Source organism: Oryzias latipes, chromosome 16, assembly GCF_053564925.1.
Source record: "Oryzias latipes strain Hd-rR chromosome 16, Olatipes_Hd-rR_3.1".
Classification (NCBI taxonomy): domain Eukaryota; kingdom Metazoa; phylum Chordata; class Actinopteri; order Beloniformes; family Adrianichthyidae; genus Oryzias; species Oryzias latipes.
In genome coordinates, this window is record NC_136252.1 from 27,036,401 (window position 1) to 27,055,090 (window position 18,690).

General features: G+C 38.8%; 1 protein-coding gene across 3 annotated transcripts; it reads left to right on the forward strand.

Annotated features, from left to right (window-relative positions):
- Positions 1–794: 794 nt before the first annotated feature.
- rspo1 (R-spondin 1) lies at positions 795–18,160 on the forward strand. 3 transcript variants are annotated; one of them, XM_011485634.4, is made up of 6 exons: positions 795–1,235; positions 4,731–5,332; positions 7,169–7,363; positions 11,042–11,185; positions 11,742–11,960; positions 16,198–18,160. In XM_011485634.4, the coding sequence occupies exons 2-6, from the start codon at positions 5,236–5,238 to the stop codon at positions 16,353–16,355; spliced, it is 813 nt and encodes a 270-aa protein (XP_011483936.2). In that variant the 5' UTR covers positions 795–1,235; positions 4,731–5,235; the 3' UTR covers positions 16,356–18,160.
- Positions 18,161–18,690: the final 530 nt, after the last annotated feature.

An 18,690-nucleotide genomic window follows, 5' to 3' on the forward strand; every position in this document is an offset into this window, starting at 1 on the left:
GCATCTGTGACCGCCAAAAAGACCAAGTGATGCACTGTTTTCCCGTTCCTTGCTCTATTTATCTCTCTGCCTCTGGCCAAAATAACCAAAAAGTCTGCGCTTTAGCTCAGTTCTCAAGATAAATCCTTCTGCAGATAAAGGGCAACTAAAGTGTGTAACCAGTGGTCTTTCTCATCGTAACACACTTGATAAATAGCCCTTGCTTAAAACAAGGAATGCTGCTCTGTGTGTGATCTTTAAGAGCCTTTCTTTATGGCTCCCTGTAGGATTGCATGGAAGTGGTGACTGTTCCAGTTTCTATAACCCCAGTGTCAAGTGCTTGTCTTACCATCAAAATTAAAACTTGTTTCTTTAGTTAAACTGATCCTAACCGTAATGCAAAAGCTTACTTTATTAATAAATAACATGTGAAGCAGACAGTTTCTTGATTTAATCAAATCTTCCTGGCTTTATTTGCCTTTTTAAAATGAACATTTTTATTCCTTTGGTTAGGTTTTATACAATATACTGGCTTTATAAAAACAAATATGGACCCTTCTGTGCAGATTTAACAAAAATATTGTCCAGCTTTGATCAACTTCATCTCATGTGTTTAGTTTATGTAGAAGCCACAGAGAAAATTCAAAGATCCCTATGGGTGTTTTATTTATTTATTTCTTTCTCGGATAAAAGTTGTGCAACAGGGAACATTCTCTGTCTACTGATGGAGCAGACATGATTTTTCTTTTTTGGCCCACAGTCCAGTGCAGGTTTTTGATCAGTCAGTGGAAATGTGAGGGGTGGGGCCTGCGTGCAGTGCCCTTTGGCAGCGCAGCTTTTTTGGATGCAAACATCTCGCCTCCGTACTTGGAATTGGATGCGCTTCGAGCTCCGTGGACGCTTTTAAAAGGCGCAGCCGCCGCAGCAGATCCCACGCAAACCTGCGTTGAAACCTGCGAAAGACGCACTTTTTTTGAAGCTCCCACAAAAAGCGGAATATATAAACATTGAGGCTCATAATATAAGCACAATATATCTCTTTGTTGGACGAATTCCCTTTGGTCATTTGCGCATTAGGTTTTTTTTTGCCTGTGTTCGTGACTTGTGAGAAGTCCTCGCGGTGTTACAGCAGGTAAAAATCAAATGTTTTAAAGAGGTCCTTCTGTTGGGGGGGCTGAGGTGACCGAACAGCGGATTTCCTATCAAAATAAACAGAAAACTGCGCGCAAACTCGACCATCTCCTGCTGCCTTCAAGGTGAGTTTACACTGTTTTTACAAGAAAATCAATGCAGGTAAAACATCCCACTTCATCATTTCATAATCATAAATAATATGAAGATGTAAAATGTTCTTCCAATTGCGTTATTGATTGAATAAATTAATTGTTTTGTGCATGAGATTAAATTCATTAAACACAATACCTGTTCTTTCCCCACTTTACGCGAAAAAAGTTGACATAAATTTACCAAGAAAAACGTCCGAGGTGTTAATGTTAAAAAAAAAAAGTTTTTCCAGCATGTTTGGGTTTTTCTCATCACATCTATTTGAGTTTTATTGGTTGGTTTAACTCAAATAATGTATTCTTGATTTCTCCTATTTTTTGTCCTATATCTTCAACTGTTGAGCCAGATGGAGCAATTCTAAGGCAATTGCTGCTTCTGCAGCTGTAGTCACGTGTTTCTACCCAAATAATGTGTGTATGGAAGCATTTGAAAATTTGAAGATCAAGATACAGAAAGTTGCTCAACACTTGTACACAAAATGTACATAACAGTTTTTATCCCTTTGACACCTATTGATACAAATTTGCATCTAACTGTTTCTTCACAAAATTTACCTTAATTTAGCATCTAATTGAAAGCAAAGCATAAGGGATTTTCTTTCAAAGCTGAAAATAAATTTCGGTGTCAAGGGGTTGATGCATTCTATTGTCTCTGCTTTTGAACGCTTCAACGTGCAAATCTGATTTGATATTCATTTAAAAACATATCCACAGAGCTTACTTTGTATCAAATACACGAATGTAGCCGTCACAGTCTCTGCTCATCAACATTTTACGGTCAAAAAGGGACAATTTCAAAGATAAAGTTGAATTTTTAAGGGCAATTAAAATAAAAATAATACTGTAAAGATGGGAATGCCTTTATTAAATGTATTTTCATGAGGAACAATTTAAACAATGATGCTATGAAATACCCAATCTAGTGCTTTTAAAACTACTCTGTGATCACAAATTCTGCCATTAGCAGGCACAATCTATAGTTTTTTTTTTACCAGAAGTTTGTTTGATGCACATACCAGACTACTTCTGCTTAGCTCTTTGTTACGTCTGCGGGTTGAGTTACATGCATGGAGCTCACAGACAGTCATCTACAGCTCTGAACTAAAGACTTGTAGCACCTTCTCAAGTTCAATAAATTCCCAGAGAGGCAGCTACTTTTCAGTATCTGAATAATTAATGGATCAAAGTTGGGACTTACAAAGGAGGCAATTTATGATTATTTGATGAGTCAGGCTTAGTTTCAGTGGCCTCAAAGTGGCTCGAAGGTGAGGAAAGACAACCTTAAAGGAGCTGACACAGGTATGGCTTAAGCTTACACGTCCCTGTTGGTAAAACACTTCTGATGAATATGATAGTGCGGGCAATATATTCTCTTTAAAGGCTACATTCCACCGTCTAGGCCTGCCCCTTATGGAGCAGTAATACTACCCTGAGGTTTAATGCACTGCAAAAGCTCTTGAAATATAGCAAGCTTTATTTTGCAAGGAACTTCACCAAACGTTTTTTCACGAGAGTAAAGTCATCTCACTCTCATAATCTGTTAAAAAAAAAAAAAAAAAAAAATCACAATATCTTTGTAGGTGTGCCACCTCGAGCATTTTGAATTTAGTTTCTGTTAATCATGAAGGACAAAAGAGGCAACTAGTTCAAATACTAAACTGTGACTGATTTGAGATGTGAATCTGACATTTTTGTGGACTGTTGAGAAACTGTGACTGAAAAAAGTCACTAATTCAAAAATTTTCTCCTGAATGAAAGTCTTGAACTGGTTGCAACGTTTTGGCATCCCAGTAGCTTTTACTTCATTGCAGGGTTGCAGGAGTTCTGGGTTATAAAAGACTCTCTGGCACATGTTTTGAATTTCTCGTTGCCTGAGATTGGGCTGTGATTGATTCAGACACTGTGCTTGTCCTGTTATTAAATCAGTGTTTACTCAAGAACCAAACAGGTGCTGAGGAAGGCTTGCTGTGCCATTCTTTGGCTGTTTCTTTTAAATAGAAGAGACAGCCAAAAGACATTAGCAGAGATGTGTCAGTAAGATTATGAGTGCTTAAGTATAAAGAAGTAAATAAAGTCAGGAAGTCGGGGGAGTTTATTATAAAGTAATATAAGCAAACCTGCCAAAGACTATGTCTGAAGAGGTTGTAAATGTTGGAGAGAAATACATTGATCATTACTGTCTATAGAATTCACAAATCCTGCATGTTTATGTTTTTTTTTTTAAGTTCATTGATGTCATTAACCAGGAACCAGGAAGTGACTCAGCTTTGTTTAAGCAAATTTGGCAAGATTACACTGATTCTTAATGATGCAACAATTGAGTTTAAAAAGTTTCTTTACAAAAAATTGATGTATGTTGTTCTGTTAAGATTTGACTTTGAATCAAAAAAGAAAAAAAATGTAGAAATTACAGCAAAGAATAAACTGTATTTAGTACATTTAGTTATACCGGTACAAAAAAATGTTTTTCCCATGCTCCAAAAATATTGGTTGATTCGAGTAAAATTCAAGTTTGAAAGGTTAAACTTTGTCCGCCAACGATTGTCTTTTCCTGGTTGAAGGTTCAGCATCCAATTAAAAGAAAACTGCTGGAATGTTTAGACGCACCGCATGGCATTGTCCTCAGCAAAAGTCTCAGCCTCTACCAACTCAACAGCCAAATATGGTCCTATTTTTCTTTATTGGGCTGTGATGGAGGCCCTCCCATTGCTCAGATACAAACATATTCTGAGTGTCTTCTTCACACAGAAGCTGTAAATACTGGCGGCATGTGACACTAACTGAAAGAAGAGAAAACATCTCAGTACCAAATATGACAAAAAGGCTCCAGCCTGAGCATTGGGTTGCATTTTCTAGAGACACCACTTTGTTTCCGAATGATAAACATGTACAACAGTCATCTGGGGTCAAATTTTGGCTCCAAATGATTTCTCTGTTTTGTTAGTGAGCACTGTGTTCAACTTTCAAATGTTTGGCACCACAAATGATAATTTAGAGGGTTTTTTGTTACATTTTTGGTATTTATGCACATTACAGATTACGGTTGAGTAAACTGATTTCTTGCCGAGAGTGGAAAACCGACTGGAAAATTGATGATGTATAAAGATGATAAAAATATATATTAACTATGACGAATTATGCTCAAAGACCGAGTGGTGTAGACTTCATGAAAGGGTGAAGTTCAGGCTTTTTTTCCTTGGCCTAAGTCTTAAATCTCCAAAGTGTGTCCATTCCTATTAGGAAGTTTAAGAGACCTCAGGCAGTTACTATTCTAGAGCAATAATTAGCCTATAAATCTCACTAAAAAGTCAGCTTGTCTTTTTAACAAGACTGTTTAATGATAGTAAGGAATTGGGGAGACATTTTTCCCTTTTGCCAAAAAATGTAAAGGACCACTGAGTTGTAATGTTTGATGTTTTCTCAGTCTAATGTGCTTTGAACTCACCGTTTGTCTTTTCTCTTTGATAGTTGGCAGAAATCTGCGCCCATCTTTTCTGGACTTCCAAAGTATTTTTTTTGCCACCTCCCTCTTCCACATCCGTGTGAGCTCAGGCGCTCGCTGGCACCAAATCTGCCTGAAAACAGCAGGGCTTCTGCTTGCCTTCTGGCTCTTCCCAAGCTTCATGGGTTGACCCACGTGAACTTTAACACGCCTCCTCGTCATCCCCGTTTGCTGCCTTTTCTTGCATCACCAGCCTCGGGATGTCTTGTTGCGCCTCTTGTTTGTCGGGACATGCAATCGCAGCATCATTCTGTAGCGCTCAGACTCGTGGATATCAGCCAGTAGAGTGAAAGACATCGAGGGACTAGGAGGAGGGACAAACGAGCACAAGGAGAGCTTTGCTGCAGGAGAAAAGCGGGATCATCAGTACCGGAGGGATCCACCTGTGCCACAGGGGAAGGAGGACCCCCTCCACCTGATCCATCTGGTTGCAGGGGGGGACCTTGCACAGCCTGGAAGGCAGCAGGGACTATGCAGCTGGGACTGGTGGCGCTGGCGATGATCATTCTCAGCTCCATGGGTCACAGCGATGTTGTCAAACTCTCCAAGGCGAGAAGGCAGAAACGAGGTGAGTTCTCACTTTGTCGCCGTCTCTCGTTGGATCCTTTTTTCTTGCTTTTCATCAACACTGCTTTTCATTTCTGTGGTCTGAGTCACTGTGGTGAACATCTTATAAACATTTAACAAGCTCAGTAAAGATAACATTTTTTTTTCATCAGCCGTATTTGTTTTCACAGAGTAGGTTATGGAAGGTTCAGCGTTTCACTGGGATCATCTTTCTTGCTCTTTTTAAGATTAGGGCTCCGTGTAAAATCCATACTGCTATTATAGTTGTTTGTAGAGTTTTTGTGAGGGATTAAGTGTGAAAGCTGTTGCTCCTTTTGTGTCTGGGTGCGTGGGTGCAGAACTGAGCGAGTACCTTATAGGTCCAAGCGCTCACTTGGATCACGCTGCTGTTATTGTTGTAAAAATTCATCTGACCTCACATAACTGGGAACTAAAAACGGCACAAAACGCCGACACGCAGTACATCTCTGGACTCAAAGAATCAGTTCTGGCGTTTCTGTCAGCTATAAAATAATTCCTCCTTTACACACAAGGAACTTTCAGTCAATGCCAAGCTCGCCTCAACTTTCCTCAACTAGAATTTATTTAATACCACGACTAGCCACAGTAACAGATGTTGCGCTGTTAAAATCACGCATGCCGAAAGAAGAAGAAAATCGAAACCTTATAGTAGCAGAACCCTTGTTATGGCTCTAGAGTAAAATATGATTCTACGCTTCTTTTACGAGCTGAAGCTTTATTTTTTTTTCAGATTGGAAACTAGTTTGTCATTCACAAATATAAATGAAACTTCCATCCTCTGGGTTTTTTTGTACAACACCACCCAATAAACAGTTAAGGAGAAGGTTTTGTCTTTCAATATATTATATTAAATTAAAATAATCTGTCATCATACGTTCCTTTGGAAAATAAATAAATAAATAACAATAATTATATATATTTATATATATATATTAGCTATGATTACTCATTACACACAATAATCTGTTCATGCAAGAAGCTTTTGTTAAAGTTTGCTCGTTTCCCCTGACGGATTGATCATTGTATGAATGTATTAATGTTTAGAGCTGATGGAGTACACAACAGTAAACAAACTCTGACCTTTTGCCACAGAAGGATTCTTAGAAAAAGAATTTGCTCTTTGCTGCACAACTCCTAGAAGTTGTTTCTTTTGTGCGTTTTTCTTTTGGAGGATGAGGGCTTTAGAATTATGTCACATCATAGGAGGAAGGATAGAAAGCAGAAGTGCATCAAGTTTAGTGTTATTCAGGGTTCATTTGCTGAAAAATCTTTGTTCTTTAACTACTTTTTTCTTTCATTGCTGCAATAACCACAACACCCACTAACGCAGGATCTGAAAGAGTCCTGCTGGACTGTTATCCATAGTTCTAAGGGTTTCTGTGGATGAAAGTCTGTTTAAGATCTTCAGCATCCAGTTTGAAGTAAACAACAAGAACCTGATCTAGCAAAGATGTTTATCCTGCCCCCCTTGAATTCTGCTTCTAGCTTTAAACTTTGTTTGTTTGAATTTGAAACTGGTTGCATGGCTATGACTGGAAACTAAAGCAAAAATATTATAGGTCCTCTCAATTATACACTGGCAGTGTTTGTGTTTAAAACTTTGTTAAAAAAGCAATAAAAAACATGAAAATAAATAATAAAAAAATATTACAGGTCCTTTTAAAATATGAACAATTACCCATTTTTATTTCCTCTTAAAATTCATAGATGTCTGGAAACTATTGTCCTTTCCCATGCGATTTTACCTCCCTGTTGTTCAGTTACCTCCCTCATCGTGGTTGTTTTCTTTCTCTGTGTTTACTTTGTCTTTTTCTAGTTAGCACAGAGGGGCCGCCATCTTGCCCCAAAGGCTGTGACCGATGCTCTGAGTACAATGGCTGCGTTAAATGCAAACCCAAGCTCTTTATCTTCTTGGAGCGCAATGACATCCGTCAGGTTGGGGTGTGCCTCGCCTCCTGCCCCGTGGGATACTTTGGCATGAGGAACCCAGAAGGGAATAACCGATGCACACGTGAGTTTATATTCGTGTCTCACACTGTTACAGAAAGTGTTGTGATGCTTACTTTGTAGATACACAAGTGGAATTTTAAAAATACACAAAGGCTCCATCCAACCCGTTCCTTTGTCAGACTTTACATCTCTGATGCCAATTAACTCTAAAACCTTATTTTTTTTTTTTTTTTACATCACTCAACAAAACAAACGAAAAACCAACTTACTTGTAGGATTTGTACAAAGGTTTTAATCAAGATTCAGTTTTTAATAAAACAACAATGATTTGATCAAGTCATCCTGAAAAGAGTACACGCATGTTCAACAGAAACTGTTCCGTGTTTGCATCAGTCTGCAGAGCTGCTGGCAGGTCCTTCTATGTTTCATTGTGCAGGCTGACTTCTGTGGTTTGAGCCTAGATGTCTCAAAAACGGGTCATCTCCTGCATTGTATTGTTGGCCAGAAGTGATCTAAGAATAAACACTCCGCTTCTGACAATGGAAACAGATTTAATTAGCTTGTTATAGTGGGTGAACGACATTTTTAAATATTTTGCTTACACAAGATACTTCTGGTAGGGCAATAATACATAAATATAGGCAACCGCATGATGGTTATGAAATCCTTTTGTTGTTGCAACCTATGCCACTGGCAGTTCTGTGGTTACAAGGTCACCTCACAGCAAGGGGTGGTGGTTTGAATCCCAGCCGAGGTCTCTCTTTGGGGAGTTTGCACGTTCTCCTTTATGTATGCGTGGGCCCTTTCCTGGTGCCCCAGCTTCCTTCCATAGTTCCAAATCGTTCATGGCAAGGTAATTGCTGATTCTAAAACTTCCTGGTTAGTCAGTGTAAGGCATATAGATGATAGTCTCTGTGCGGCTCAGAGATGGACAAAAAAGACAGATGACAAATGTGACCTGCCGCTTATTTTGGGAGAAATTTGACGCCTGTTTTTGAAATTTCATTTCATCCCCATCTTGGCAGAATCTCCAAACTGCAACACAAGCCTTGGATTTGTCAGGTTATACCAGGTTTGGGCTTCTAAAAACTCTGCTAATTTGTATTCATTTCTGGTCAAAGCATGTTGTACTTCACAAGATCTTCTTGTAAGTCTTTATAAGACTTTCCACTCATCTCAGAAGATCAATGACAATGGAGCAAGAGTACTGCAATGTAGTGAAAGCACAAGGAAAAAAAAACAACCACATAATTAAATGAGTTCATGATGGATTGAATTAAAATTAAAAAAGGGTCATAGAGTCAGATCATTCCATAGTTACCATACATTCCCACAATGTTAACTCTGCTGTCAAGCCACTTTCAAAACTCGGACCAATCAAAAACAGAAGGATGAAAGATGAGTCTTTGTTTTCTTATAATGAGAATGAACAGTCATCGTCAATTCCCAAACATTGTACAAACCAGGAAATGTCAAATGCCACTGTTCCAAGAAGCATCTAGGATTCAATTTGCCCTTTTTTTAAACTGCATTTATTCATCTGCTCCCAATTGACAACGATCTTAATAAAGAAATACCCAGAAATGCAACTTTGAGCTTAATTTTCTTACACCATCATTAGAAAAATGCCACATGAACATATTTACAATCTCCAAAAATCGGTCTTTAAACTTTACTTTACTGCACCTAATTGTCATTTTTAGAATGTTGTTGATTCAGAAAGTGTAAACTCCGGTCAATGTTCCTTAACACTTGAGATCTTATCTTTTCTCCACGCAGATTACAAAGGGTGACTTTAGAGAGTATGAATCCTGTGTGTAAACGTCTAAAAGTTACCAGCTGAGATTCAACTAAATAAAGTAATTTTTTGTCACAAACTTCACAAATAGAATTCATTTTTCTCATTCTTCTAGCAACAAATGAGTGCACAATTAAAGAGAGTTTAACAATGGAGGAAATAGGGAATGGCTCGATGCCTCAATAGGCTCTCCCAAGTTGTTTCTTAGTAAAATGCTTATTATATTTTTTAAATGGGTTAAATCAGGAAATCAGAGGATTGCTACATGTACTCTTTTTTTGCCTCCTTTCATTTTGTGACTGCCAGAAAAGGCTGGTATTAATAAAGTCTGGTGCTGCAGCTCTCCCCTTCCCCACACCCATAATGTGATCATTTTTTTCTGTATGGTTTTATTCATAATTACTTTGCTCATTTGGAAGGCAAAAACCAATGCGTGTAGATTTTCAAAGTCTCTAGTTTTCTGTCTCAGTTCTGAGAGTGCAGCAGCTTGCTCTGTTTTCTGCTTTCTCTGACGTGTGGGCAGTAATAAAACTGAACCAGTCTAATGTGTTGCTGTTTTTTTGTTTGTTATTTTTTTGTTTTAAGAGAAGATGTCATTTTTTTTTATATGGTACTAAAGTTCTCTTTAGGCCATGAAAACACAATCTTTGTTGTGCATTCACTTTTATACCATTCCTGTCTAATGTACTGTCTCCATTTTGCTTTTGAAATGAATGCACATTTTCCTTTTTAATACATGTACTGCCCCTTTACAGAGTATAATAAAAACTGCTGCTGCATCTTAATAATAATGTTTCAGTAGTGCAATTTTATTCATGCATTTTTATGAACAGGACATAAACAAAAAATCTTTTTTCTTACAAACTACCGTACTTGTTTTCTTTCCAATGTAAAGAAAACAGATTGCCTGTAAAGTTTGCAGCATTTGTTCAAATGAATCTGCAGGACAATTATCTGATCCTTTCGGTTATTTGCAATAAATGTAGCATATTTGGGTTTTTAGTTCTAAGTGTCTTAGTCTGACTAGCAGAGTCAAAATTTTGAAGCCAATTCCCAAGGCTGCGAGTGGCTAACCTGGATTATTATTCAGTCATTCTGTCCTGATTTTTGCCATCTCACAATGTCGGATTTGCAATATTTTTATGGCAATAAAGAAACATAAAACAGCGCTGTGAAATTATGCTGTCAAAAGATGAACAATAGTAATTGTAAGCAGTACACAAGAACATTCGGATCCCGCAGAGCGTTTATGATAAATCACTTCTGACATTTGTATCAAACAGCCAGAAGACTCTCCCAAATTAAGCACACATAAATACATCAAGTCTACATCTAAATAACTACAGTACAGATTTCATTTCTTTTAGGCAGATGTATTACTTTATGTAATTAGCCTTTGTGCTATCCTAGGCACTTTAACATTGGGAGTTGGGTCATCTAGACCCACTAGACAGTGCTCTGAACAATGATTTGTGATCTTCACTGGTGTCCATGGATTACATGAAATCTTTCCACCTTTATCCACCTTTGTCATGGTAGGGAGCACGTCAATGTGAGGGTGGGGTCATAGGATAGCACAAGGGTTAAATGAGATTTTTCTAATGAAACTTTTTAAATGTTTACAAGGATTAGTTTTTTTTAAATCCTAGTTTAAATATTTATCTAAAATTTTAAAATTAAAACAAAAATCTATTCAAACCAAGATCTGGCTGTAATTAGTCACAAAACAATTGAAGAAAAAAAAGGGTTTTGATGCATGTGTTTGCAAAAGATGACCACGATTTAGTTTTATCACCGACAAGTTTCTAAGCTTGAGGGAAAAATGTGTGATTGATCCATAGCAGGGACGCTTTTAAATTCAATAGAGTGAAGGCACATGTGACGTTAAACTGAACAGATCCATGTTTGATCCCTCCCTTTTGTCTTTCCTGTGTTTTTCAGAATGTAAAATAGACAATTGTGAAGCGTGTTTCAATCGCAATTTTTGCACAAAATGTAAGGAGGGCTTGTATTCACACAGTGGGCGATGCTACGTCAGCTGCCCTCCAGGTCAGCGCACCGCCAATGAGACCATGGAGTGTGTCGGTGAGTGATCCTTAACCTCGTGCTGTCCAAAACTTCTCATGCAGTCTTTTCTGAAGGCAACCTGCTGTTTTATATAAACTCTATTCATTATTTCATCTACATGTTTGGGCATTAGTCTTGAAGAAAAAGGAAGTGCACTGTTAAAAAAAAAATAAAAAAAATTGCACAAGGCCACACACTTTTTTTCTTGTTCATTTATTTCTTAGGTCTGTCATTGTTAAAAGCAACAGTATAAACAGTGAAACTTTCCAGACATCTAATGGCCTTAAAAAAACGTACTTGTTCTGTATCTCATACTGTTCTTTTTATTTTTCCCTCTGCCTAGCTTTGTCACATGCACAGTTTGAGTTTCTTTGCATCTAGACATGTCCCTCCTCTCCTATAAATCTCTTAAAGATGGCAGTTTTTGTAAACTACTAAAACTCGGTATTTCGAGTTAAACCTACTGAGGTGTACAAAGCTGAAAGAAAAGCTATAAAGCAAACGCGAGATGCCAAATCTGAGGATCTTTCACTCAGCGCCTAAGACCTTTGTATATGTTTTTTTTTTGTCCCAGGTCAGCATGCCCTAGAGTGTGAACTGGGAGAGTGGAGCCAGTGGAGTTCATGTATGAAGAAGAACAAAACATGTGGGTTTAAGAAAGGCTCCCAGTTTCGGGTTCGTGTTCCCCTTCAGCAAACGTACGCTGCAGACTCTTCCTCCACTCTTGAAGAGACCTGCACTTCACAATCGGAGAGGAGGAAGTGCGTTGTGCCCAAAACACCGTGTGTGAAAGGTAAAAACTGAACGTCCAGCCAGTTCACGTAAAATACTTTGATAAAAGCAGATGTTTCACAGTCATGTGACTGACATCTTATTGAATAAATCAAACTGCATATGTTTTTTGAAAAGCCTTCACTGTTCTGGTGACTGTTGGGCCCCATTACCCAATATTCGAAGACCTTCTTTCCCACCAGTGAATCTGTGACCCTCAGCATGCTGATTGGGTTTGGTTTGGCAAAGGCTACAAAATCTCCTGACATTACCGCAGAGTAAACAAGAAGCTTCATCCAGCAGCCAGGCAGATGAAGGGCGGACATTAAGCGTTGATCGTGGAGCTGGACGGCGATCAGAAGGAGCTTTTAGTTCTGAAGACCACTGAAGCGTGACATGTTCGCTTGCTTTTTTTCCCTCCGCGCAGCAGCTCGCTCTGCAGCCGGTTAACAGTCATTCACACCATTCGGTGGCCATTACCCACTTTCACAAACATTTATTAGTTGTTTTTGGTGTTACTTGCAGCGCAGGCCATTAAAGCTATCAAAAAATGCTGAAGCTGAGCTGAATGAAACATTGGAAGCAAACTGCTCTATACCAAGTGATTTAGTTTGGAGGATTGCAGTTGGTAATGGTGATGCCATTAAATAAAAGCATTGTGATTACTGCCACAAGAAAGACGAGCTGCTTAGCGCTGTCAGTTTATATTGGAGCACAACACGGATTTGGTCAAAATTTACAAGTTTTTTTTTATTCAAGTTACCCAAAAGGTTAATTTCTTTTGCATAACAAAGTAATTTTCACCGGAGAAAGAAACAAAAGTTATTTACAAGAGCCTGGAGAACTTTAGCTGAGAACTATTTAAAGTCTTATTTGATGGTGGCACGCTTAGGGGAATCCAGATGCAGCAGCAACATTGCTTAACAGTATCTGCAGTGTTGACAATGGTGCCGATTTTGCAACAGTGGATAACAGATGGCATGTCTTAATATGTTGTGTGTAAGTCAGCAGAGTGAAGGCTCTCGTCTTGTGTTACAATCGCTAAACTCGGAAAGTTTCTTCATTGCTTTTTTGGATCTGCGGTTAAATCTGAAGTTAATTTCCTGTGCTGAGGCATCCACACCGGAGAAACTTCATGTAAGGTTTTTTTAAAGGTACTTTAAGGAGCGGATATAAACTTCTCTTTTTTAAACTGCATGCAAAGGTATCTTGTAAAAGAGAAAAGAGAGGAGGTTTTACTGGATAGATGATGAGTCAAAGAAGCTATGTGGGTTACATAAAAATTGAATGATCATGCTGAGAAAAAAAAAGTACTCCTTTCTTTTACTTTCACTGTAAAACTGTTATTTTTTCTTAAAATAAAAAGATGATAATGATTTTCAGGTAAATGCACTGGGGTTCATTTGCTTCCGTGAGGTAATCCGTGTGATGGCACCAAGGCTCCAGCAAGTTCTCATGGGTAAAAAGGAGCACAGCTGTGGATTCGTCTGTGGGAGCTGGCTGGCAGTTGTGCTACATAAAAACACAGGGGGCAGTCCCTGTATAACATTAGTGATTTAGTGGTCTGCAGATCGCATGCTTTGTGTTAATTTGGCTGCTGCTGATGTCCCCCCCTCCCCGCCACTTCACAGAAAAGTCTCACGCAACAACTGAATTTTCTGGATATGTTATTGCACATGTCAAGAAACAAATGTTTCGTTAAAAGTGGAGGAGGTAGGATCAGAGCCGTCATAAAATCGAGCAAGCCCCCTCTTGGCTTCATTAGTGATTTCTCTTGAGAAGAAAAAAAGTCACCCTGGATGGTAATTGAGGACTCTTCACTCAGGTTTAGCTCCCGTTCATTGTGGCAAAAAGATTCAAACAACACTGAAATGTGGCTGCGAATGGTTTCAATTAAATTTCAGAGCTGTGTTTATCAATAAACCTTGCTGGAAAGAATCTTCCTGTAGGATTTCTGCCAATTCTACAAGGGTGTTCAGAGATTATTTTGGCTTAACGGCTTTCCGGAAAGATGTGTTGCTCTTGTTTGCGCACTACTGTGTGAGACTTAGCTCCGTCCATATTTAGTAACATTAAACAAATTGCATCAACTGAGTTGTTTTTGCCATCTCATCCTGCAGAATCCACCCATTTGGAAACTGATCTTTGAGTTTGTTTACCTCGTTGAGGCTGAATTGATTTGAAGGTGATTTGTTGGAGAGAAAATTGCCCCTTCTCTGTCCTCAGTGCTCAGTCTGCAACTGAATACTAGCAGCTGATATAAGTGCTCCCTTTCATCAACTTTTGAAAGTGAGTAAATTAACCACGCAGTGATGGAAGGTGGTATTTAGAGAGCAATTACGCTCTTCAGATGTGTGACAGGTGTGAATGTGAATGCGAGAGCTCAAACAGAGAGGAGGGTAGGGGAGGCCCGAGAGAGAGTCAAGTGGGGCAGAGGAGTGAGCAGCTGTTGAAACAGAATGAGTCCACAGCCAGAACGGCTGCTGTGCACTCCAGTTCAGCGGTGCTTTGAGTTAAATGCTAGATCAACTCACTTGCAAGTTTAGAATATTCCATTTCCTTTGCCTTTGTAAAGAAAAAGAAAACTAGAAACTGCTGAAAATAAGTCTAGCATTTGCACTGCAAAGCAGGTTCAAACATACTCACTCGTCACTGCAAAGTGCCATGTCGGAGAATATGATTTTAAGTTACCCATCCCAATAGAGGCCCAAAGATGGTTTTGCCCATAAACGTACTCTTCATTTACTGGTAAACGAGTAATCTCTGATATCAACTATATGATCCTGAATTGAGAAAGCCTGAAGTGCTATGCCATGTACATATCGGGCATGTGATGCACGTTTAGGAACGCACTAAATGAGCATTCTTGAACATGCCTTTAGTATATGTTGTTCACACTGGACTGTTGCTACCCAATACTAGCTCATATACTTCCAATTGGAAGAGGTTTGGTGCTAAATGTTGAAGCTGTGCAAATCTTGTGAATCTTGCTTCAGCTTTTTTCTCTCACTGAGATTTGGTGTCATATAATTCCGGCCAGACAAAAACCACAATTATCAATTTTTCCTTCCTGATCTATTTTTAAATGATTGGTACTTCTGTGTTTTGAAATAGGCGCTATCTAACATCACTTCCAAATCTGAGTCCCTGATTGGTCAAATTTCAACTAGCTCAACTTTACGTTAACGATTAGTTAATTTCCTTAATATATGTCTTAACATATGTTTCATCAGTGAGTCTTTAAAATAAAGGATTTAATAATAGCAAAGGAAGCGGTCCTAAACATTAAAAAAGTGTTTGACAGCAGTCTTTACACTGGTTCTAGCGGTGTAATGGTGGACATTTTAACATGGTGGTCAATGGGAAATTGTTTCCTTCTGAAACCAGCCTCCAGTGGTCATTTGAGGCACTGCAACATTTGATGCTTCCAGGTTGGATTGACTTCAGGAAACAAAATGTGGAAGTTTGGATTTTACTGATGCCTCAAGAAGTCACGCCATATTTTGAGGGATTGCTCACTTCAAACAAAAGAACACATAAAGCAATTATGAATAAAGTAAATCAATAAATTTTAGTATATATAATTTATAGAAAGGCATAAAAAAGTCAAACCAACTTGCAGAGATGGAAATCATTTCAGAGCAGTGGGGTTGTTCACATCTACAAAGGCTAACCATGAAAGAGCTGAACTGGAGTTTCCCGGCTCTGTTTGCCCTCTGAACGTTTTCTAGTAACTTAATGGAGTTTCTGACTTTGTAAACCTATTTTTTAACTTAATTTTAATCACACATTATCTTTGAAAAATAAATACTAGTCGGGCTCCCTTGTGTTTAAGTTTGAGAAAAATAAAAGCCATATCTCTGGTTTAAAGTCTGGAAAAGATTCAAATGTTCGAAAAACTGGAGCAATGAGAAATTAGCTTTCAAGTATTCATTCATTTAGTTCCATCAGGTTTGATAATGATTTGTCTAGTGCTTGTTGCAGTGCAACTGCTGCTGCACGTCTTGTCAGCATCCCTAAATATTGAATTATGGCTACACTTAGGAATGATTCTGAATTGAAAGCATATGCTTTCCTTTCTTTGCTTCTCATGCAAAACTCATTCCTTATCTTCTTCTGTCAAGCCTCAGTAGTCAAGGATGTTTATGGTTTCTAGAACTGGCGCACTTCTTCACAGCACATCTGACGATGACAGATGCCTTTCGAGACCTGTTGAGGAGTTGTGTAACATTCACTGTTTTTGTGCATTTTCATTTCAGACAGAAAGAATAAAGGAGATAATACAAACAGGAGGGAGAACAGGCGTGGACTAGGGCGAGAGGGAAAAGATGGGAGCAGAGGAGGAGGAGGGAAGCGAAGAAGAGGCCCGAGCAGGACAACCACTGTGCCCAGCATCACAACCAGCTCCGTCACCTAAAGTAAAAAGGCCTGCTGAGTGGAGCGGGGAGACTAACTGAAATGGCCCATCTCCCAGCTGCAGGCCACTTATTGATGAAGGGATGGATTACTGCTGCTATGCTGCATTGTAGAAGATGCAAACCGGAGAGAGATCTCAGAACAGGTGAACGTGGACTCAAAGGGAAGGGCCGCTGGAAAAGCCACAATGATACTGTGGATGTCATGGACCGATCAGATCATACAATACAAATGGAGCATTTTATCTATAAAGTTGCTTTTGAAAAATTTAGAAGCTCATTTTATCACTTTGTGTTTTGTCAGTATTTGTGTTTGTTGGACGTGAAACTCCAGTATCAGAAAATAATGAACTTTATTAAATGCTATCTTTATTTCTCATTGTGAGGTGAAGAAAAATGAAGGCACTGGAAATGACTTGGGCTCTTGGACAGGTGAAGGTATTAGTTTTGAGAGGAGCAGCTGTTGCAAAACAAGTCTTAAGCTACGTACACACCTGGCATGTGTGGCGCGTTCAAGGAGGCTCTGAACGTGGGGTTTTGAACGCGCTTTTAAGCGTACAGTCTTCATACAGGTCTGTCGCTACCTGATACTAGGGGTACTAAGCAGTACAAAACTCGCCGCAGACTTTTTCTTTCACAGCTCTATTCCGATAAATAAAAGAATTTCTGTCATATAATTCCGCAATTAGCAATTTCTTAATGATGGATTTTCAAATGGTTGGTACTTCTGTGTTTGTAAAAGGACGCAACCCATATGTCAAATACCAAAACCAAGTCCCTGATTGGTCAAAGTGTAACTAGTTGGACTTCCAGCGCGTGTTCAACTGCAGCGCATTCTGTACGTAACGGCCGAAAAAAATGTAAAAACTTGTGCATTTACGCACATTTACACAGACTTTGCATTGGAAGCGGTTGTTCGAATGCGCTTTTTTCTGAGCCATGGTGTGAACGTAGCTTTAGAGAAGATGATGAGGATTGTTCTCTGATTTCTTCACAAAGTTTTCCATTTGATCTCTTTTGTATTTGTCTTAAAAATGTTTATATGGAAAAAAAAAAAGTCTGCACAAAGACAAATATCTGCATGATAAAATGCTGTGTGTGGGGAAATGTGTGTGCTGTGCGTGTGAGTGTTTGTGCACTTCAGAGTTGTTTGTTGACAGAACTGTGTTTTTGTGAGTGTGTGTTGACTTTTGCACGCACAGTATGTGTTACAGGTCTCATAGACTAAAGGCTTGCAGTCTGGAAAACAAGTGAAAAAAACGACATATAGATGCACGATGATGTGTTCAATACAAGCAATCAAATCAGCAGCTTTCAATAACCACTTTGTTTGCTACAGGGTCTGAAGATTTTGCACAACTTTTATGCTCCATACTGCTCTAATTTCAGAACAGCTTTATAACATGCTCTTTCCAAAGCTGGCTTTGTGGTTTTGCAGATGCAAGAAGGGGTTTCCTCTGTAAGAGTTTCCGTTTGTTTGTCGTAAACAAGGTTCTGGAGAAGCTACATGCTAATTAATCATTCTTTCATAATATGGATGTCCAACTGTGTTTATCAGTATTATCAGTATAGCTTATTCTGTGAAAGCCTAAATAAAGTTAACATGAAGATGGTGATGTTTTCAATCACTCTTTTTTAATAATTGTTTTGGATTCAGGCTAGCTTTCAACTTTTTATTTACCAATTGTGGAAACAGAAAAAAACAAAAAGTTCTCTTTAAAGGGTTTTTATTTTAATTTTTTTAGGAACGTTGAGACCAAGTATAAAGCATGCAGAACCTGCTATCAATAAAACTATATAGAAAACATTGGTTTCACTGTTTTTTTTAACCAATGTTTGCAGGTGGTGCATCATATCATGTTACCATAACAACAAATCAGAGCTATTTATCCCTGTAACTAAATGGCAGCCAAAATCACAAGAAAATAAACAAAATACTTAACTGTAAGTTATTACTTTTAAATGATGAAACTGCTGTTACACTGTGACTTACCTCAGGTTAGAGGATGGCATCTTGGGAGGTGGGAGAGCCTAGAAGGGCTGATGGGATGGTCTGGATGACCGGCCAAATGTTGGCGCCTGGGCAGGGGTCGTAAAAGCAGAGACAGAAATAAAAACTAATGGTGTGTCCTAGCCAGATGGAAGGGGGTGTACCATGCATTGGCCCAACAACAAAACAGCCGTTTCTCATTACCAAAGGGGAGGGCAGGAGTAATGGTAGACTGTGCACCGTAAATTACACATTCATCGCTCTCCCTGACCATAAATTCTTGCCCTGGCTCCGCTGGACAGAGCTCTCCTTCACCTCCCACTCTCTCCTGCTCCCCTCTGCCCCGT

Coding starts and splice junctions, on each gene's coding strand:
- rspo1 (XM_011485634.4), top strand. CDS start 5,236: ATGCAGCTGGGACTGGTGGCGCTGGCGATGATCATTCTCAGCTCCATG. Junction 7,364..11,041: donor AGGGAATAACCGATGCACAC/GTGAGTTTATAT, acceptor TGTGTTTTTCAG/AATGTAAAATAGACAATTGT. Junction 11,961..16,197: donor CAAAACACCGTGTGTGAAAG/GTAAAAACTGAA, acceptor TTTTCATTTCAG/ACAGAAAGAATAAAGGAGAT.